Below are 22,497 nucleotides of genomic sequence, written 5' to 3'. Positions count from 1 at the left end.
TACATGTAACGTCTTGGAGTCCGCATTACAGTCGGCTTAAAAATCTATAACCCGCTTTCTTCTCTCTTCTCTCTTCTTCTCGATATGTGGTTATAACTGGCTTATAGCTTGCTATTATACCTGCTCTCAGAGACAGTATCCATGTCGTGTCGTCATCTGCACGTACGAGCTGCTACTTGGGGGTGGGGGAGCGGCAACTTGGCAACTTGATTTTGGGGCAATTACTCTCTAACCAACAACTGGATGAGAAATTCCCTAACAGTGCAAATCTAGACAGACAGTAATAAATCCATAGCAGCTGGAGGAGCTGCCACTGCATGAGCATTGTGCGCGCGGCAATGCAAAACAAGTTTAGTTTTATTTTCTTTATTTCTAAATTAGATTCATTTCTAACTAGTCATTATATCCGAGTTTATGAATGTAGAAAATAAATATGTTAGAAATGTATAAAGAGATGAAATAATTAAATCGCGATTTAAGAAAGTGGAAGTATTCTTTTTTTTATTTGTATGTGTGAAATGGATATAAAAAATGTACTTATTATGGTACAGAGGATGCGTGCAGTTGTTGAGAAGTTGGATTCTACCCTACAAAGGTGCTGTTCCAAGGAGATGGATCAGAGAACGCACTCACTGTTGATGGCCGATCGGTAGGACACGACGAGTTCATTCAAGGACAGCGTGTGAAACCTTGTATTGCAGTTAAGCTCGGATGGCCGGAACCCACCATTAGATGTTAGAGCTAGCTTGCCCAAGAATAATATACTACCTCTATTTTATATTATATACTAATTTAATCTAGTTAGCCATTTTTCTTTAAGTTTAATTAAGTTTATATGAGAATTTAGCAACAACTATAACATTAAATTAATTTAATTATATGTAAATATTGAAAATTTTTGATGATGCATTTGTTTTGTGTTAAAATTATTACTATATTTTTTACTAAATTAGTTAAACCTAACAAAGTTTAATGAAAAAAATCAAAACGACTTATAATACAAAACAGAAGGAGTGCCATGTTTAGAATTAAAGCTTTCAATTACATATCCATTTGCGAAGAAGCAGACAGTAGTACGTGGTACATCTGAGCTTTTATCACACACAAAAAGGAAAAAAGAAAAAAAAATGAGAGGAAAGATCGTGATGAAGATTCACCAGTTTTTCCATTTCACCGTCCCACAGGCTGATCATGGGAACATCATGCGATCCCCAGAGGCTTCAAGACCCGAGCCGGTACATGCCGTCCACAACGAACGGCCAGCTGCCCATGTACAGCGGCAGCGCCGCCGCCGCCGCCGCCGCCGCAAGGCCGCCGTCGTGGCCGGAGTGTCGGAAGCCGCCTCCGGCAGCTTCCACTGTCGGGAAGGTCATGCCTGCCACCGGCGTCGGCTTCCAGTGCCGCTTCCTCTGGTTGATGAACCAGTTGCTGATCTGCTTCTGGTCCAGCCCCGTCGTCTGCGCCAGCGTCATCTTCTCCACCTCCTGCTCATACACACATGTACACCCGAGAAGTTCACGCATTTTCATAAGATCGAGTTTGGTGCAGAAAAATGTGGTTGAATTGATCAAATGGGAAGCATATATATGCGTGCGTACGGAGGGATAGGGCCATTTGTCGTAGTGCAGCTCCCACCAGTGCAGAAGCTTCAGCCTGGCCTCCTTGGGGAGCTTCCCTTTCTTGGTCCTCTTGGAGAACGCCTGCCGGAGATCGCCCAACGAGCCACCGTACTTCATCAGAAGCTGGTGCTTCAGCTGCTTGTCACTAGGGTCGATCTCCTCAGCCTCAGGACAGCTCGTGTCTTGCTCTTCCTCGGATGATCCCGTGCCTTCACAATTACTGTCTGTTAAAAACAGCAGCTCAAAAAGGTTAATTATTGTTTAACATGATGTGCTATCAAAATAATTAAAAAATTACATGACTGCGTGCGTCACAGCAGGTAAACCTCATATGAAGGGAGGTGTGAGAGATCGAGTAGATTATGCATAGTTACAATTCTGGTTAGGGTGTGTTTAGTTCACGCTAAAATTGGAAGTTTTGTTGAAATTGGAACGATGTGACGGAAAAGTTTGAAAGTTTATGTATGTAGAAAAGTTTTAATGTGATGAAAAAGTTAAAAGTTTAAAGAAAAATTTTAGAACTAAACCCGGCCTTAGATTGCCCCGGAGAGTATAATGGTAGTACTGTGTATTACTCAATCGGTCAGCCCCACCAGGCCACCAGTCAGTCAATTAATTCTTTGTGTTTACTAGGACTCCTAGTGGATTGAAGCAAGCAACAGTGCAACCCTGAAGGCCTGAACATGTTGTACACTCAGCTGCGCACCCAATAATTGTCCTTGCTCATCTAAACACAGTATTTCCAAATTTCAAGCAGAAAACTAGACTAGTCAAACAGCCGTCATACCGTTCAATTTGAGACAAGGATATTCATTTTGATTCATAGGGAAAAGCTATGACAAGAATATATACTAAATATTACAAGGCCTGCTTGTGTTCTGTTTATTCGAAGGCAAAAATAAAAAAATAAAAATTTAGTGATATTGTGTGAACACTTAGAGAACGGTTTTAAAATATAATTAGCAGGCACATAATAAAGATGAGTTCAAAACGATGATGACAAGAGAAACCATTCCACCGTGCTATGAAAAAATTGTGCCCATCCTAATTTGCATTCATCTCAAAGCGATTGTAATATATAGATCCATGATTTGTACGGATAGTGAATTTCATAAATTTTGCCATATTAGTCGTCTTATGAAACACCACCTTGTATATATGCAATTATTAGTGTAAAAACTACACTAGTTCATATAGACAATTAAAATTATTGATTTTAAAAATGAAATAACGCCAAATACTTACAAAGACTAAACTAGTTCCACTAAAATTTATTCACCGTACCCTTGATTTCAGAAGATAAAAAAAATCATATAAATAACAGATATATTACACAACTACAATTCATAGGACAATATATATAGCATGCAGTTCAAATTTTCCATCAAATATAAAAATTTATTTGAAACTTTCTGGGAGCTATTTATGCTGCATGTGTGCACATACACATTCTGTTGACATTGGAATATTTCCAGACAGTACAGCAGCATGCAGCCAGAATATGATTCAAAAAGTAATTAACAGCATGAAAAGTGCTACTTATGAACAGTTAAATGGATATTTCTGAAATGACAACATTGAGACAAGAAATGACATCAAGGATGCAAAGTCTAGTTAGTATTGATGCTAGTACAAGACACTGCAGGTTAAAGTAAATGTGTGCATAGACTATATTTTCTCTATTGTTGTGGATGATATATATGTTAAGTTAGATAATCATCCACTAAGAAACAAGCCGTGTTTATCACTCTTACGAACTCCTAATGCAATCCTCCTCCTTTTTTTTAAATATATAACATTGTTGACTTTTGAACATAACGTCTGTCCATTCACCTTAAAAAAATAGTGCAAATATGTAAAAATATAATTTATGTTTGATGTACCTTTAATAATAAACAAGTCACAAAAAATAATTTATATTTATATATTATTTTAATAAGACGAACGATCAAACAAAAGTCAATAGCTAATATCTTAGTATGATCCATACTGGTGAAATAGTAGGATTCCAACAATTCATCTGAGTATATGGAATAGATCAAATCATGTGTAAGGGGATGAATTGTTGCACCAGTCAAACAAATATCCAACAAATTAGAAAAAAAATTCAATTCTCAAAAGAGACCATCTGTAGACAGGAATATATGTGTAGACACAAAAAAAAATGTCTCATCGGTAGGGGAATAGCTGAATGACATTTTTGCAGACTAAATATATAAGAAACCAGATAATTCTTCCATATATATATATTATCCAGGATTTGTACGGATAGTGAATTTCATAAATTTTGCCATATTAGTCGTCTTATGAAACACCACCTTGTATATATGCAATTACTAGTGTAAAAAACTACACTAGTTCATATAGACAAAATTATTGAACTAGGTTTCAACAAAATACAATATGATATGCATGCTGGTCACCATGCTAGCTGCTTTCATTCTTTCAATTATTTGGCACTCGATTGATGTCTGTATATATATAAGAAAGAGTTCTGATCTGGAAATCTATTCCTATGGCTATGGAAAGTGCTCAATAATGTTTGGAAACAACTGCATTTGAAAGGACACAACTAGATGGTAATACGCACTTATCAATAGTCTACGAGTAATATATATAGCTGGATCCTTACCCCACTCCAGGCCATGAGACAAAGTGCACAGGGTACTATGTCCGACAGCCAAGACTCGATCCAGGATTTGAGGTCCGTAAACTAATTACACTCACGGAGGCACAATGACAATAGGCCCACCGGCCACTCATTCTGTCATCCACCGCCACTCATGTTTTCAACCAGCTAGATGTTACTTACACCTCAATTTGGCCACTATGTTCTGCAAACTTTGATGGTTCATTTAATTTACCTTTTGGCCCTTAATAGTAACATAAATCGTCTATGTTGAAAACAAAGATCGTCTAGCCATTTCTCTGTGACTACCAGCGGAAGACATGATAAGAGAGCAAAAATGTAGGTTAGACAAGGACCTGCAGAGATATTGGGGACAGGAAAGCAGGAGAACCATGCATGGCATGCAATTTGGAAACCCTGGAGCTCAGCTCACAGCCTCACCGGCCGTGTGACCTCATGATATGCTTGCTAGTTTATCGATCATACTGCTCAAGTATACTTTGTTAAGCTCCAATTTTTGTGAAAGTGATCTAATTGCATGCGACAAGCTAGGCTGCAAAACTTATCTCCCCTACCCTAATAAACAAATTAAAGCCTCAAATTAGCAGCCTTAAGAAATAACAGCTGCAACAACCATACGAGTCCAAAGAGGAGGTGACCAAGAAAAAAAAAAGACTAACTCCAATCAGCCATAGAGTGATATACCATTTCCCAATATGGAAATTTCTGTATAGAAGAGGCGTATAAAATACTCTCTCCGTTTCAAAATGTTTGACACCGTTGACTTTTTAGTACGTGTTTGACCATTTGTCTTATTCAGAAAATTTAAGTAATTATTTATTCTTTTCACATCATTTGATTCATTGTTAAATATACTTTCATGTACACATATAGTTTTACATATTTCACAAATTTTTTTTAATAAGACGAACGGTAAAAACATGTGCTAAAAAGTCAACGGTGTCAAACATTTTGAAACGGAGGGAGTACTCACCAGCGATCGAATCAAGCTGAAGAACTCCGCGGCTTCCAGGATCGGCCGCTCCAGCTCCTCCCTGTACCTCGTCAGCATGCTGCAGTACGCGTCCTGTGATAATAACAAGATCAGATCCCCGTGTCTCGAATCTCGATCGATCAGAAGAACAGCGGAACACATGTACTAAGCAGCTAGCATGCATGCGAGCAAATTAATTGCTATGTCGAGACCATGAACTGATCGAGCTGATGATCCGGGACGTCGTCATCACGCCGTGGCTCGTGCCGGCGACGAGGGTGGCCGTCGGCTGCGTCCAGCTGCTGCTGCGCCGCCGGCACGGCCGTGAGCTTGGTCAGTACATCCGGCGGCGCCCCGACCTGATAAAAATCCAACAAAATGAACCAGTCAAACAAAGCACATGGCGTGTTTAGATTCTAACTTTTTTTTTCAAACTTTTAATTTTTCTATCGTATCGTTCTAATTTTTTTAAACTTATAATTTTGACGTGAAACTAAACACAACCTCTGTGTCTGCATGGGTTTAAAATATATATACTTCTGCTAGCTAGCTAACCTTTTTGCAGCCTAAGTAGGCGGCGAGGAGAGCCGAGTACTGCGGATGCGACATGATCTCGGCCTTCATCGCCGCCTCCGCGCCCGCCGGCGAGACCTGTAGTCCCTGCACAGCTGCTGCTGCTGCGCCGCCACCGCCGCCGTGGTGGTGTCCATGCCCATGCCGCGCCGACGACGCCGAGCCGGCGAGCAGCTGGTACAGCAACGGGGGCGGCGAGATGCGGTCCGGGTTCTCCGGCGGGATCAGCTCCGGCAACCGAGCTGTGGTGCTGCTGCTGCCACCTCCTGCGAGACTGGCGAAGCTCTCCATGGCCGATAGGACAGGTGATGAGGTGAAGAAGAGCCGATAGATAGTAGTTATTATAGCAAACAAACCCTAGCAAAGAAAAGGAGGAGATGATCTCCTAGAAAGAGGTGGTGGTGGTTGAGATGGATGCAGGGAATGTGAAGAATATGAGATGGATTCTAATTAATCACTTGGGTAGATGTCCACCGTTTATTGCATGTCAACTAAATGCTTATAAAAAAATTGACAAGATAGATCAGTATGTAATATATCACTCCACAAACATGCAAATTCAAATTTAACTTTTATAAGTCGCAACAAAAATAACAAATTCAATTGCAATTTGCAAATATATGTATACTAATTTAAGTTTTATTTGCTAATTTTGTTACAATATGTACAAAAGTTAAATTTTAATTTATATATTTGTGGAGTGATATATTATATATTGATCTGTCTTATCTATTTTTTTTCAATTTTTTTAACTATTTAAATGACATGTATACAATAAACGTTCACCCGGGTAATTAAAAGAGTTTCGCAGAAGATGAATATGATAGTACACTCCTAAACTAGTACACTCCTAGTACGTGTGGCTGGTGGCCATATTAGCTTCGTTCTAACGTCAAAATCAGAGCGAGAAATTAAGAAGAGGCTAGGCTATTCACTGTTTGCAAGCAGCGACAGCAACAGTGAAACTACTGCGAAACACATGAGAAAGGAGGGAATAATTATACTCCTGCGCTAAAGCGTAGACAAAGCAATAAATAATTAATGACGGCGAATAAAACAGACGGGGAAAAGGATCTGGACAACGTAACAGCGGCAGGCGCAGATCTCGCACAAATTTTGATAATTTGATCCTTTGAAAAAACTAATTTTACAAATAAACCGTCACCAAAACTTATTTTAAAAATGACCTTTTTTTTCAGCGTCAAATCATGTGGCGCTGAACTTAGACACTTCAGCGCCATTTCAACTGGCACTGAATGCCGTGCCACCGCGGATAGGAGGCTAAGTCAGTGTGCCAACGTACATTCAATGTCTTGCTATTTGGCGCTGAGGTGTATAAATTCAGCGCCATACGATTTGGCGCTGAACAAAAGGGTCTGTTTTAAAATAAGTTTTGGCGATAGTTCATTTGTAAAAATAGTTTTTACAAAGGGTCAAATAGTCCAACAATTTCAGATCTCATGTGGGATGTTTTCCCTCTGCTTTCCTCTCTTCTCATTCGAATACTGTTCGTTTTCAGATGATACTCATATGCTGACCAGTATTACGCCGCAGCTGATTTCGTCTATCCAGGTCGGCATGAAGCAGCAGTACTACGTATAGCAGCGTTTGCAGTACAAGGCGTCTAATGAACAGCAACGGGACAGTGCAAGGGATGCATGTAATGAGAGAGCTACAGTCTACAGCAGTTGTGTTAGTTCCATGTGTCGAGGTCCTTAACTTCTTTTCACCAAGATGGAAAGATTCTGGGAAAAGTAATGTGATGGAACTGTGCATAGATGTGGAGCCCTATATAGCTAGAGCTATCTCCTAGGCCCTTAGCCTCAGATCAGATATTATGGCTGTGTTTAGTTCCCTTCAAACTTTCAACTTTTTCATCACATCAAATGTTTGGACACATGTATGGAGCATTAAATGTGGACAAAAAAAACCAATTGCACAGATTATGTGTAAATTGCGAGACGAATCTTTTAAGCCTAATTGCGCCATGATTTGACAATATGGTGCTACAGTGAACATTTGCTAATGACAGGTTAATTAGGCTTAATATATTCATCTCGCAGTTTTCTGACGGAATCTGTAATTTGTTTTGGTATTAGACTACATTTAATACTTCAATGTACTGTATATCCGATGTGACACGCAGAGCAAAATTTTTTGCCAACTAAACAAGGCCTAAAGTCGTACAAAGTGCACCGACATAACAGTGGTCGAGTGTCTTCAACTTGTCATATCGGTGCGGCAGCACTAGCTCGGCTGAGTTTGTGCATGCTCTTCGGACTCCTCATGCCCTCTCAAGGGGGCATGGGTGCCATAATAGGGCAGAGGCTAGTGCCACGAGCCACGATGACCTTGGATGTAGGAGAGAATGGAGAGGAGGGAGCTCTGAATGATGCCGCTAACAAGCTTTATGTCTGCTGCCGCCACCTATGTGTGGGGCCACCGCGCCTCGCATCTAACAAAGCTAAAGTAAGCCAAAGCTCACCGGCCACGCCACTCCCCAATTAGCGTCGGCACAAAGCTCATGTCGTGGCCGAATCTGATAACCACTAGCTCTAGCACCCCTAGAGTTGTGGCCACCGATCCGACAAGGAGCGAAGTTGGATGGCCATGGGAACTTGCGAGGAAGGACTCCCCATGGCGTAGGAATCCACCAGGGCAAGTGCCTTCCTCCTCATCACTAAGCTTGTCCACACTTGTTGCCTAACTGCGTTGGTGCCGATGGTGCCTACTCGGCCAAGGCCGGATAGGGGACATGCAAAGGTGAAGGAGAGAGCAACGTTGACAAGAAGGGGAGGGGAGATGGGAGCCTGTTAACAGTGAAATTTGGTAAGCTCGGAGTAGTCATCGGCTTAGAGTCAGCATCGGCTTTGAAGTCCTGAGATTAGCCGATGAGAGTTGTCAAGTCATCAGTTGTCGGATTCTTGCTATATTCGGTTAAGGAAATTGATCTACTAAATGAAGCTTATCCAGAAGAGACCGAGTTCAAAGAGAATGCGGCATGGCAAGTTATCTATTAATTAGGAATAGTTTGTTAGTTTCCTTTTATCTTTAGGAAAGTTTCTTTCTTGTCCGACAAGGACTTGTATCAACCCATAGGTATAAATATGTACACCCGGGGTCTATGTAATCTATCGCTATGATCGATACAATTCGGTGCATCGCCACCATTTTTACTTCTACTTTTGTTTTTACGTTCCGGCGGAACTTGGCACCCGACGCGGGGCTGCATCGTCTTCGATCTCCGGCGAAGGGATAAGTCCAATGTTTCACCGGTCCAGGCAATTGTATCGTCTACATCGGCGTCGTTCAAGGCTGCATCAGGACATTCGACCTCTTGGATTACTCTGGTTTGGATAATATATTTGCCTACCTATTTATCATATATCTATGTTAATCTAGTCTTAGCATATCAATTTAGCTCTATCGGCTGCTTCTCGTTTTAGGGTTTATGCCGGTATCGGCTAAATCGTGTTGCTAGATTAGATTAGCTTAGACATCTACCACCCTGAAAACTCAGTCAACGGCTTGATTGTCTAGATATTATGTTTCTTTTCATACTTAGTGCTGCATCAGTTAAGTTTGATCTACTAAGTCGTGCTTAGAACCATAATCTCTAGCCTGCTTTTTGACTGTCAATAAGGGTTTCATCGGGGTTTCAGCCGATGAGTTATATGGACGTTGCATCGGCTTATAAGGATTGTATACATAATGGATTTAGCCGATCGCAACAAAGATTTTATCGTTTAATCTAATCTTGTGGATTTTATGACATCGGGCCTCCAGCCGATGTATGCTTTAACCATCGGATCAGTGCTTATTCTATCATATCAATGCTAGCCGATTGGTTTATACTGGACTATATTATTGTTATATTTTATTATCAATAGCCGATTGCCTATATATCATTATTTACTAAAGTGTCCGACTCTACATTGGACTCAAAGCCGATAGCTCAGAACCCTATCGCTATCGGCTGGCATCAGCTATCTGCTGATATCGCATCGGCTGAAACTACTCCATCGGCTTGTCATCCGATCGGCTCATTGATCTGCTGTTTGTATCTCTTGTCAGTTACAGGATCAAACTGACTGGCACGTCCGCATCTCATCAATCTTTGGACCTGCACAGGAGCTAAGCAGATCTCCTAGGCCGGTGTGTTCGATTTTTTCGTCGACAGAGCCGATGGAGGGTAGGGAGTGATGAAGGCAATGGGAGCCGCCGGTAAATGGGGATTCCATGGAGTGGCTAGGGGATGGGTCTAGATAATATCTAAGAGATTTGGTCAAGGGAGCTATTTTGTAATAGTTTCTAGTTTTAATAGTGTTTAGTGTAAATTTTTAAAGGTAATCACACAAAATTTGACTAAAATAGAAAATATGAGTTTGACATGAAAAATTGATGACATGACTTAATTAAGCAACTTTTCTACTATAGGAGAGAATGTGTGGCCTCAACTTACGTGTCACATTCTCCCCCCTTTGAGATTACTTATTGGAGTGGCTTGTATTATGAATGTGTTAGCCGTGAAATTTGGTAAGCCTCGAGTCATCATTGGCCTAGAGTCAGTATCGACTTCAGAGTCCTGGAATCAGCCGATGGGAATTATCAGGTCGCCAATAGTCGGATTCTTAGTAGATTTGGTTAAGGAAATTAATCTGTTAAACGAAGTTTATCCAGAAGTGACCGAGTTCAAGGAGGATGCGGCATGGTAGTTTATTTATTAATTAGGAAGAGTATGTTAGTTTTATTTTATTTTTAGAAAAAATATGTTTAGTGTCCGATAAATACTTTATGTTTTCCTTTTATCTTTATGAAAGTTTCTTTCTTTTCTACGAGGAACTTGTATCTAAAGGCCAAAGCAGGGGATGGGGGATCAGTGCACGAGTAGAAACGTACAGTGGTAACTGACCAGTGAGGCCCCATGGATGCAAGCCAGAAGCTTGGAGCGGCCACGGGCCACGTGCATGGTCGTGGCCACGACCTGGTGCTTGTGTGCAGCGGCAGCAGCAGCTTCTGGCCATCCTACTTCCTGCTGATAAGAGAATATGGAAGCCATAAGTCACTGTTGCAACTCTGGTAAATACAAAAGCTTCAGCCGTACACTGGCGGTCAGATTAAACATGTACTCCCTCCGTTCCAAAAAAAAAGGCAAACCGCGGGTTTGCGTGTCAACGTTTGACTGTCCGTCTTATATTAAATTTTTTTATAATTAGTATTTTCATTGTTGTTAGATGATAAAACATGATGAATACTTTATGCGTGACTTATCTTTTTAATTTTTTTCATAATTTTTTCAAATAAGACGGACGGTCAAACATTGGACACGGAAACCAGGGTTTGTCTTTTTTTAGACGGAGGGAGTAAGGAGCAGAAACTGGGCCTTGCACTGCTGCCATTCATCCACAGCCAGAGTATCAACCCAACACAAACTGGTAGTGCTTCCAAAGGAATAAGTTCACCGGAGGACACACAACCTAACCACAAAACCAGAAACGTGTACCTCTAGACTCACACATATATATACTGCCATAGGACCTTGAGTGCACGGTTTAGGTGAGTTTAGATATACACATTTCTGGTTTTATGGTTAAGGTACTCAAAAAAAATATCGCTGTTAAGTTGAGGGACCTCCGGTGAACTTATTCCTGCTTCCAAACATATTGTGTTGTATGGGCCATATCTACCTCAGGCGTCAGCCCAGTTAAACCATCTGGAGCCCATTTATGCCTTTGAGGAATGTTGTCCAAGAGTGGACCAATCTTTCTCATGTGGAAAAAGTACACCGAAGGTCCCTCAACTTGTCATCGGGATAAAAAAACGTCCTCAAACCGCAAAACCAGATATACGGGGTCCCTTAACTATACAAAAACCGGTCACCGAAGGTCCTTTGGTGGTTTTGACCCCGGTTTTAGTCTATGTGATTGCTGAGTCAGCGTGGGACCTACACGAGACCCACATGTCAGGTGTCCACGTCACCCTTTCTCTTTCCCTTTCTTTTTCTCTCTTCTTTTTTTTACTTCTCTTTGCCGGCTTGCCGCGGGTGAGTAGCAAGGAACGGGCGGCGGCGAGCGCGGCTGACTGGCTGAGCGGCGGCCGGCGGAGGCGGCGTGCGAGCGCGCGACCTGTTCCTTGCTACTCACCCGGCCGCGCGCTCGCCCGCCTGCGGCCACCCGCTCCGCGCGCGCCTCCGCTCCACTCCACTTCGCCGGCCGCCGCGCGCTCGCACGCCGCCTCCGCCGGCTGCCGCCCGCTCGCTCGCCGTGAACAGCGCGAAGCTGATGTCCATGCCGCCCGGGTTGTAGGAGTAGATGAAGTACGGGTACAGGTTGGCCAGCAGCGGCGCGTGCGTCCATTCCAGGAATGGGATCACGTAGCTCAGGAACGACGACTTCGCCTCGTCGGTGAACTCGCTGGCGGATGGCGGGATGTGGATTCCGATGGTGGCCTGGGAGATCGACGTCGTCACCTTGATGTGTCCCAGACCAGCCACCGCGAGCGCGGCGTGGACGTTCTCCATGGCCGGGACGAGGAGCTGCGTGTCGGCGCCGGCGACCTCATTGCCCACGATGACGAACCGGAATAACATCATCGGGTAGGCCTGGATCCAGGCGGCCGTGGCGGCTGTCCCGCCGTGCGCCAGGGCGGGGAGGTCGTAGTTGGGCGCGCCGCCGACGACGCGGATGCCCGTGCCGCCGAGCGCCGCGAGCGAGGAGCTGTCCGGCGCGTAGAGGCGCACGACGGTGAAAGATAGAAATCAACAGGACTCGTTTAGCCAACACATTGGCTAACTACTCCTTGTGCATGGCAGTGTAGCATGGTGATGACGACGTGTCGTCCTCCGGTTGGTCGGCCACGTTGCCACAACATGTATAGAATTAGCTTAATTAGCATGCATCTGCTAGCTTGTTGCCGTGGTGCTCAACAGCATCGGCTCACTGTCCTAGCCTAGCAAGTTAAACACTAGCTGCGCCTTGACAATGACAAGTAGCGGCGGCAGCGAATCGACCGGTTGGAGTAGTATCTGATGCGCCATGCGTGATGCTTGGGGATGTCGACAGTGGGCTCCGGCGATCTTCGACGCGCTCCGGCAGGGTGGCATCACGACGGCGCAGAGGACATGCATGGGCACCGGCACCGGCAAAGAGGAGATGGTCGTTTTGTCACCGGAGGAGGGAAAGGGGAAGGGTGGCGACGGCGGCATGGTGCGAGGCGGCGACGGTAGAGGCTGGGCAGCGGCAGCGGCACAGCCGCCGCAGAAGCCGCCGCCTCCACCGACCGCACCCGCACCTCCTTCGTCGACAGCCTCCGCAAGAACTCCACAACTCCTGCAGCACGCAATCCAGATGGCCGCGACGAGGTGCTCGGCCCCCACCACCCCGCGTATCCTCGCTCACCTCGCCGCCGCCGGGGTCCACGCCGGTGAGCTCGCAAGAGCTCGGGGACCGCTTCCACGCCGGCGTCGACGTCCAGCGGCCGCGGCAACGCCGCCGTGTTCCGTGCTTGGTCGCGGAACGGCACCGCCTCCCTCCTTTGCGCCCTCGGCCGGAGCAGCCGCCACAGCGCTAGCCGTCGCCGGCAACCGGACCTCCTCCTCTCCCGCCTCGCCCCACCGGCCTCCCCGTCGGTCGGCCGTCGGCCTGTCCAGACTCCCTGACAAGAAAGTGATGGAGAGGAGAAAGAGAGAGAAGATGGGAAATAGAGAGATGATGTGGACTGACATGTGGGGTCCACATGGATCCCACGCTGACTCAGCCGCTACGTAATCGCCACGTAGACCAAAACCGGGGACAAAACTACTGAAGGATCTCGGGTGATTTTGTATAGTTAAGGGATCCCGTATATCTGGTTTTACGGTTCGAGGATATTTTTTATCCCGATGACAAGTTGAGGGACCTTCGGTGTACTTTTTCCTTCTCATGTTACAGTTTTACTCCATATAGGATGAGTCAGTTTTCCTACTAGATGAGATAGCCTTTCAAGATCCTCTCAGAAAAAAAAAGATAGCCTCTCAAGAAAAGATAGCAGCTAAATGACTAACAAAGCCTAATCACACCCACCATTCCAAGTTACTTTCAGAGAGGTCCTTCAGAATGTGAAATGGTTAATATATAATTACGTGTCAAAGCTCCTGACCCGTCTGATCAAATCTTTTGCTCGGATGTCACTTTCTCGTGTCCAGACCTCCAGATTACTTCACTACAAACCTGCAGTCATATATAGAAACAACTTTTTACTTCATTAGTCCTCACACATGAATGATACTAATACCATAAGTAAATACAGCAAGAATTCAAACCAACGACAAAAGGCGTTGCAGTTTCAATGTTAAACTCAACAGCTGGAAGCTCACAGATTTGTCAAAAAATATACCGTATCATTCAAACGGTCACTTCACCGGATTATTGCAATAATAAATCAGTGAACAATCTATTGAATAGGAAAGGCATGAATCAGAGGTAGGGATATATTAGTACATGATAGCATGCTACATTAACCTCAAATGCTTTCCAAATTCCTAACAATATAACGATCCCATCTTATAACTCGAGCAAGGCATCCATGCCACCTGGAGATCTATTGATATGTAAAATTCTTTATCAATTGAAATCATTTATCCATAGAGCAAAACAGAAAATCTACCCTGATGCAAGCCAGCCAACATCATCCATTACACCATAGCATTGACAGTGACTGAAGGAGTAAGGGACAATTGTGTTTTTACCCTAACTTTCTGATTCAATTATGATTTTACCCATATTTTTTAGGGTTTGTGTTTTTACCTCTACTTTTTCAAAATGAAGTAGATGTTTGCCTTTGGTTTTGACGGCAGTTAGGTGGAGCTAGAATTTTCGAGTTAAACAAAGGGGGAAGAAAATAATAAATGATTTTACAATTTGTCAATGAATGTTATACCCTGGTGAGTAAATAAATCACTCAAGTAGTTGCGTGAATCAGGTTGGAAGCTAAGGCATTTCCCTCCCCCATCCCAAAACCCTAGAGGATTTGGCGGCGGCGGCGGCGGCACGAACAGGCGACGGGGAGGCACGGCGACGCGACGCAGGGGAGGAGTAGCAGGCGGCGGCGACCGTGGGGCGGCGCATCCGTCGCCGGGACTACGAGTCGACGCGAAGGGGAGGCGTGGCAGGGATACCAGGCCGACGCAGGGGCACGCGCGGCCGACCGCGTCGTCGGGACTGAGGACCGGCGCTGCTGGAAGCAAGTAGGCACAAAGGCAGTAGGCTTCTGATTCCCCGCGCGTCGACTGCATCCTCGTCATCGTCGTCGACAGGCAGTAGGCTGGGTGCATCGGTAGAAGAAGAAGACGTTGACCGCATCATCTCATGCGAATCCTGCGCCTCCTCCTTGTTGGATCCTAGCTTTGCTCAAAGCTGCCGTTGCCACTGAGGAACTGGGAGGGTTTAATGGTTCGTTTTGTTGATTGAATCAACCGGCAAGCAGCTGTGATAAATCATCAAGGCTCTGTTAGATAGATTTGGCATTTGGGGATTATTTTTTGTTGGACATCTTGAGAGGACACCAGTGGCCTCGAAGGCTAGCTTGGACATCTTGAGAGGAGCCATGAACACGCTGATCTGCGTGGTGGCGCCGTCGTAGTCCACCCAGACCTGCATGGCCTTGCCGCTGATCAGGGACAGGTCGTGGAAGGCACCGGTCTTGTCGTCGTAGTAGCCGGTGGTGTGCACGGCGATGGACTTGAGGCTGTTGATGTCGATGCTGACATGGTTGTCGTTAGGATCCAAGAACTTGGAGCTGACGATGGTGTCGAGCTCAACGCCGAAGATGTGGTTGGTTGTGTTGCCGTTGTTGGAGAAACCATCTTTGCTGGGTTGGCCAAAAACCACTAGTTTAAAACTCTATCGGTCCTAAATGATCTTTAGTCCCGGTTCATTTACTGTCAGAGGGTGTCATGGGGTAGAGATCTTTAGTATTGGTTGGTCAATTTTTAGTCCTGGTTGACTCAAAATTGATATATTGTATATAATCCATAGGACTTATCCTCCCAAACGCCTCATCTTCCTATTCCCTGCTCGCTCTCCTTATCATCTCCTCATCTTATCCACCCACCACTCCTCGCCTCACTCTCCCACCAGCGCCTCCACGCACGACTGCTCGATCCCCTTCTCCCCTCCACCACCATGCCCGTCCTCCCCCTCCCCTCGCATGAGACAAGGACGGCAGCCGCATGGCGCAGGGCAGACAGCGGCGGGAGATGTGACAGTGGCCGCCGAGCGGGGTCGGCGGCGACTGGGCTGTGGAGGCGGCGGCGGTGGAGCGACGGCGGTCGAACCATAGGAAGATTTGTATTTTTAAGGATTTGTGATGTATTTGATCTGTGTGTGATCGATGTGTTTTTTTTAGAATTTGTGATGTATTTTTTTTTAGAATTTATTATGTATTTGGAGATCGATTTAGGGATTTGGAGATGATCATTTTGTTCTGTGATGATCGATTCGAAGATTTCACGATTTGGGGATGATTTGGGGATGTAGTGAAATCAATATTCAATGTTAAAAACAATGAAAAAAACCCTACCAATTTGGCCTAGCTCCATCTTTAGCCGGTTGGTAACATCAACCGAGACTAAAAATGAATTTTTAATCCTAGGTATTTCAACCGGGATTAAAGATGTACCTTTAGTCCTGGATACTGGTTTTTTTATATATAAAGAGAGGCCGCACCCCTCCCGCTTTCATTAACGAAAACGAAGGAAATACAAGGTTCGAAATGTTCATGTAACAGATTCCCGGATACCGGGGATAAAAACCCTTTCTCCAGCGGTGTGAAGAAGACGATGCCATGGCCGCTCAGGTTGGAGTAAGGAGGGATGATCCCGAGATTGAATTGATTCCGGGTTTAATTTTTAAAGAAAATTGATTCCGGCCATTTCCGGGTTTCAAACCATTGCATGAATTTATATTGTCTGGTGTTCTGAAAGTTGATTTGAGGCTTTACCACAAATCATCCGTCTAAAAGAGCTTCTAAAATTGAATCTGAGCAAACACTAATGCAGATTTTATCTTTTTCAGAACGGAAGGAGTACGTATATACCAACTTCGTGTTTAACTCGATCTTCAAGGCGAGCTGTGGACTATTAAACTTCCCCAGTGGCCGTTTCAATCGTGTGTGCTAGGTATCCACTGCCACGGCCAGCCAAGTATGACGGTATGAGTATGACGTAGCTCTGTTTACAATGCTAGATTGTAATGATTGGTTGTAGCTCTTCTGAGCAAAAGTAAAGTCAGGAGGTTCTATCCCATTATCTAAAAAAAATGACGTAGCTTTGTTTGATTTAGATCATTAAATGATTTGATTATATATAGGACTAAAATAAATATTTTAATAAATAAATTTAATAAATATCTAAAATAAGTAGTCTAAACAAATACAATGGAGAATTTTTTTTTAGAGAAACGTGTTTTTATTAAGAGTGGAGCAAATAATCCGTTAATAAGTTAAAAATAACATGGCCAAATTTTCTCCGAAAAAATGTATGGTTAGGTTGACTGACTCGTTGACTCGGACTCTCATGGTCGCAGAAGGACCAGCCGTTTCTGTTCTGGACACATGGGCTGGGCTCCATAACCACTGGGTGTCTGGGCCTCATGCCGAGAAAATGGGCCGTGTAGGATTGGGCCATCGCCCTGCTCTGTTTTTCTTTTCCTTTTTAAATGACTAGAAAAAATGCCCGTGCGTTGCAACGGGTGAAGGCTATCTTAATCTTATTATTGTTATATGTTTTATTTAAGATGAAATTCACTGTTAAATTCGCTTGGATATATATTTTGTTAGAAAATCATCACCTGCAATTATGAATCCGATCGTCTCAAATAAGCATACGAGTTGTTTAAAGAGATTTCCTATACAATTCCTTTTGTATTTCCAAAAGCGAACAAATTTAAAAACCGACTCAAATACGGATTTGTATTTCTAAAAGCGAACGAACTTAAAAAGATTCATACACGGATGACGTACCAAAGTATCGGTAAAAACATCTTTAATTTTTGTAATAGTAGAAAAAGTCTGTGCTCTGGTTTCACGTCGACGCGTTGTCATCGTGCAGACAAATGACCAATAATACTCTCTACGTAGTACTCCTCCCTCCGTCCTAAATTATAAACCACATATATTTTGATCTTTAATTTATTAATTTATTTTTCGTATGGTAGTATAAAATTAGAAGAAAAAATAAACTAGAAATGGGATAAGCGGGAAAAAAAAAAAGCCCGCTTACCAGCCACGCTTGCATCCCTACTGATTAGGCATTGTAGCTTTGCGGAGGAGGCCGAAACTATGCCTGTCAGGAGGGTATTCAATGGATTAATCTCCGGATGATTCTGGAGACAGATTGTGCTAATGTAGCACATGCCCTTGGGCCATCCACAATGGGTGTCCCTGGGTCGTCTTCCTAGGAACGGTCGTTCCCTTTTCCGTCAGCACCATCCTCCCGTGATGGAACACGTCCCTCTGCTGGGGGACGCGTTTCTCTCCGCGCCTTGCCAGCTTTTCGTGGGGAGTCGCTGCGTTGGGGGCTTGGGGCGCTCGTGGACACGGCTACTGCACCTGCGATTTCCCCTTCTACCCTCGACCTCATCGCTGGGAGGAGGCCGACGGCGGTGGGGAGGAACCCGAGGCGGCTGCGAGAGAGAGAAAGAGGCGACGGTGACGGCGATGACCGCGCCGCTGTCGCCACCGCTTGAGGCGCCCGTGCTCGCCACCGAGGACCATGAGGACGACGTCGTGGTGGTGGTCGCCGCCGTCGCGACCTCCTCCGCCTTGGCCTCCTCCGCGCGATGGCGAGAGAGAGTGGAGAAAGCGGCGGCGGCGGTGGCGGCTGGGGAGGGTGATGAGGGAGATGGCGCCGGCGCTCGCGGGAGGGAGAGGGAGGGGAAGGACGGCGACGGCGCCGAGCGGAGGGAGTGAATCGCGGCGGTGGGAGCGAAGAAAAAAGAGGAGGTATAGTGTTGCTCATGAGTTGGCTCAACTTTCTCTGAGAACGAAACAATGCGTGGTTTGGCGATTCCAAGCTTCTCCCTGTGTGTCTGAGGTCCTAGCTCGCGAATGTTTTTTAATCTTTCTAAGGAGCAATATATTTTCCTTTTTCCTCATAAAAAATCACATGAAAGTATTTTAAAATATAAATTTAGTGACATAACATGTATAGTACTTAATATAGATATGGTTAATATAATTATTAGTTAAAAAGTTATCGAATTTGATTTTTCTAAAACAACAAAGATGCATTATAACTTGAGATGGAGGGAGCACTATATACATAGTACTTCATCCGTTTTCAAAATAAGTTCATTTTTTCACATCTCATACATCTTAATAATTGATATAAACCAAAAGAATGTAATACTCTTACTTTATCATATGTCATTGTAATTATTTATCTTGTTATGTACTCCCAATGTATATACTTTCACAAATTTCTATGTAATGAAAAATAAACTTATTTTATTTTAGGGATTTGCTCCGGTCCAACAAAAAATATCTCGAGATACCAATACAACACAGTATCAAATCGTTTCTGATCGTTGGATCTAACAATGTCCATTATGCCTAGCTAATCCAATAGTCAAAAACGATTTGGTACCGATTTGGTACCGTAAGGTAACGATACCTTGAAATACTTTTCGTTGGACCACAGCAAAATCTCTTTATCTTTATAATGAAGGAAGTAGTACCAAACTACCAATGCTGCAGCTCCTCCTGCACGGCTGTCTCATAGCCAGGTCGCACCGTATTAATTTCTCATGCGATGGACAATGGAAAGCCTTCATTTCATCCGGGCTGGAGGCCGTTTTGGTAATGGCCAATGGCTCTCTACGGCAGTAAATGCTGCAGCTCCAGCATGGTTGTCGTCCAAGACACTCAGATCGAGTCCTCATCATCACGGATCTAGAGATTCCGGGAACACCCAAAAAAAAGTTCTAGCTCCGTGTGTCTACATACACATATGTGATTTTTTTAAAAAAAAGCTAATTTATTAATGTATTATTATGCAAATTTAATCAATTTACTTCTAACTTGGTTAAATTCAAGGTATTTTGCGTTCACGAAAAAAATTCAAGGTAAAGCTATATAAGTGGTATCACATATATAAAAACTAGCATGGTGGCCCGCGCAATCTGCGCGGTTAGCATCATTATATTTTCTCTCATATAATAGCATATATGTTTTCTCATTATATTATTTAAATATATTAAAATAACAATATAATTTTAAATTTTGCAATAACTTTACAAAACTACTAATGTGTAATATTCATATTATATTTTATATACGTGTTAGTTGTTAATTATTTTTAATATCAAATTTTAGTTATTTGTAAATTATATATATTCCTATATGGACTCTAGACTCGTCTTTTAATATTTCTTTTTTTTTAATTCCGAATTTTCTGTAAATTGTATTTCTATGTAGACTCTATGCTTTTCTTCTAATATTATTTATTTTTGTTTCTGATTTTTTATTATTTCTAATTGTATTTCTATGTGGACTATAAACTCATCTTTCAATATTCTTTAATTTTTAATTTCGAATTTCAGTTACTTCTAAATTGTATTCCTATATTGACTTTAAACTCAATTTTGAATTTTAGTTATTTGTAAATTATATTTTTAGACGGACTCTAAACTCTACTTTTAGTTTTATTATGTTTATTCCAAATTTTAGTTAGTTTTAAATTCCTATATGGACTCTATACTCTACTTCTAATATTCCTTATTTTTTAATTACGAATTTCTATTTTTTTTCCTTAATTGTATTTCTATATGGACTCTATACTCTACTTCTAATATTCCTTATTTTTTAATTACGAATTTCTATTTTTTTTTCTTAATTGTATTTCTATATGGACTCTATACTCTACTTCTAATATTTCTTATTTTTTAATTCCGAATTTCTATTATTTCCTTAATTGTATTTCTATATAGACTCTGTACTCTACTTCTAATATTCCTTATTTTTAATTTCGAATTTCAGTTATTTCCTAATTATTTCTTATTTTTAATTCCGAATTTCAGTTATTTTCTAATTGTATTTCTATATGGACTCTAGTCTCCTCTTCTAATATTCCTTATTTTTTAATTCTGAATTTTAACTATTTCTAAATTGTATTTCTATATGGACTCTAGTCTTATCTTCTAATATTCCTTATCTTTTAATTCCGAATTTCAGCTATTTCTAAATTGTATTTCTATATGGTCTCTGTTTTTTCTTTTTCTCCGATTAATGTGAGAATTTCTAGGTCATGAGAGCGAACGTGGAGGCTCTTTTTTCTATTCCTTTAATAATATAATAGATTCTAGATAAGTCACCGCTCATTATGTAAATAAAAGACAAATATAGTATACGACACGATATATTTTAATACGATGTGACACGTTTTATACTAGGTCAGTTTTTTTTTTTATAGACAGGAGTGCGGGCCTTTTTCCCCCTCCTGTGACAAGCGGTTCAAAAGTACGCGCGGCCTGCCGCCTTCATCAGGGACTGTATGTCTGTATCCATGTCGTGTCGTCATCTGCACGTACGAGCTGCAACTTGGGGTGTGGGGGGTTGGGGGGGTGAGGGGGGCAATTACTCTGTAACTAGCACTGGATGAGAAATTCCTAACAGTGCGAATCTGGATTGACAGTAAAAATATCTTTTTTGATTTTAGGTTATTTTTATTTTGAAACAGAAGACATGTGCTTCTTAAATACTATAAATCTGGATACGTTTGTCCAGATTTACAGTAATATGATATTTATATTTTATAGAGAAGGATACAGTACAAGGCTGTCGGGTATGTTAAATCCATAGCAGCTGCCACTGCATGAACATTGTGCGCGCGGCAATGCAAAACAGTGCATACGTTGTTGTAAGCTTCCATTCTTACGTGCTCCTCTGTTTATAAAACAAGTTTAGTTTTATTTTTTTATTTCTAAATTAGATTCATTTCTAACTAGTCATTATATCCGAGTTTATGAATGTACTCCCTCCGTTTCATAATGTAAGTCATTCTAGCATTTTCCACATTCATATTGATGTTAATAAATTTAGACATATATATCTATCTAGATTCATTAACAACAATATGAATGTGGGAAATGCTAGAATGACTTATATTGTGAAACGGAGGAAGTAGAAAATAAATATGTTAGAAATATATAAAGAAATGAAATAATTATATTGAGATTTAAGAAAGTGGGAGTATTCTGTTTTTTTATTTATATATGTGAAATGGATTAAAAAATGTATTTATTATGGTACAGAGGATGCATGTAGTTGTTGAGAAGTTGGGACTCTACACTACAAAGGTGCTGTTCCAAGGAGATGGATCAGGGAACGCATTCACTGTTGATGCCCGATCGGTAGGACACGACGAGTTCATTCAAGGACTGCGTGTGAAACCTTGTATTGCAGTTAAGCTCGGATGGCCAGAACCCACCATTAGACGTTAGAGCTATCTCGCCCAAGAATAATATACTACCTCCATTTTATATTATGTATTAATTTAATCTTTTTAGTCAATTTTCTTTAAGTTTGATTAAGTTTATATGAAAATTCAGCAACAACTATAACATCAAATTAATTTGATTATATGTAACATTGAAAATTTTTGATGATGTATTTGTTTTGTGTTAAAATTATTGCTATATTTTTTTATA

At 42.4% G+C, this 22,497-nt stretch overlaps 1 protein-coding gene across 1 annotated transcript; it reads right to left on the bottom strand.

The window, feature by feature from the left end:
• Positions 1–1,021: 1,021 nt before the first annotated feature.
• LOC9271080 (homeobox protein knotted-1-like 9) lies at positions 1,022–6,205 on the bottom strand. Its single transcript, XM_026023905.2, has 5 exons — positions 5,798–6,205; positions 5,455–5,601; positions 5,243–5,335; positions 1,599–1,859; positions 1,022–1,484 (listed from the first exon to the last, which is right to left on the bottom strand). Exons 1-5 carry the CDS (start codon positions 6,104–6,106, stop codon positions 1,221–1,223), a joined length of 1,074 nt encoding a protein of 357 aa, XP_025879690.1. The 5' UTR covers positions 6,107–6,205; the 3' UTR covers positions 1,022–1,220.
• Between the last annotated feature and the right edge of the window lie 16,292 nt (positions 6,206–22,497).

Source organism: Oryza sativa, chromosome 3 (genome assembly GCF_034140825.1).
Source record: "Oryza sativa Japonica Group chromosome 3, ASM3414082v1".
In the NCBI taxonomy this organism is placed as follows: domain Eukaryota; kingdom Viridiplantae; phylum Streptophyta; class Magnoliopsida; order Poales; family Poaceae; genus Oryza; species Oryza sativa.
This window is presented reverse-complemented; position numbering and strand designations above follow the sequence as displayed.

What these genes read in the sequence shown, in the direction of transcription:
- LOC9271080 (XM_026023905.2), bottom strand. Translation starts at nt 6,106, where the DNA reads ATGGAGAGCTTCGCCAGTCTCGCAGGAGGTGGCAGCAGCAGCACCACA. An exon ending in CCTACTTAGGCTGCAAAAAG is followed by an intron (nt 5,602 to 5,797) that starts GTTAGCTAGCTA and finishes GATTTTTATCAG; the next exon opens with GTCGGGGCGCCGCCGGATGT. An exon ending in ATCAGCTCGATCAGTTCATG is followed by an intron (nt 5,336 to 5,454) that starts GTCTCGACATAG and finishes TTATTATCACAG; the next exon opens with GACGCGTACTGCAGCATGCT.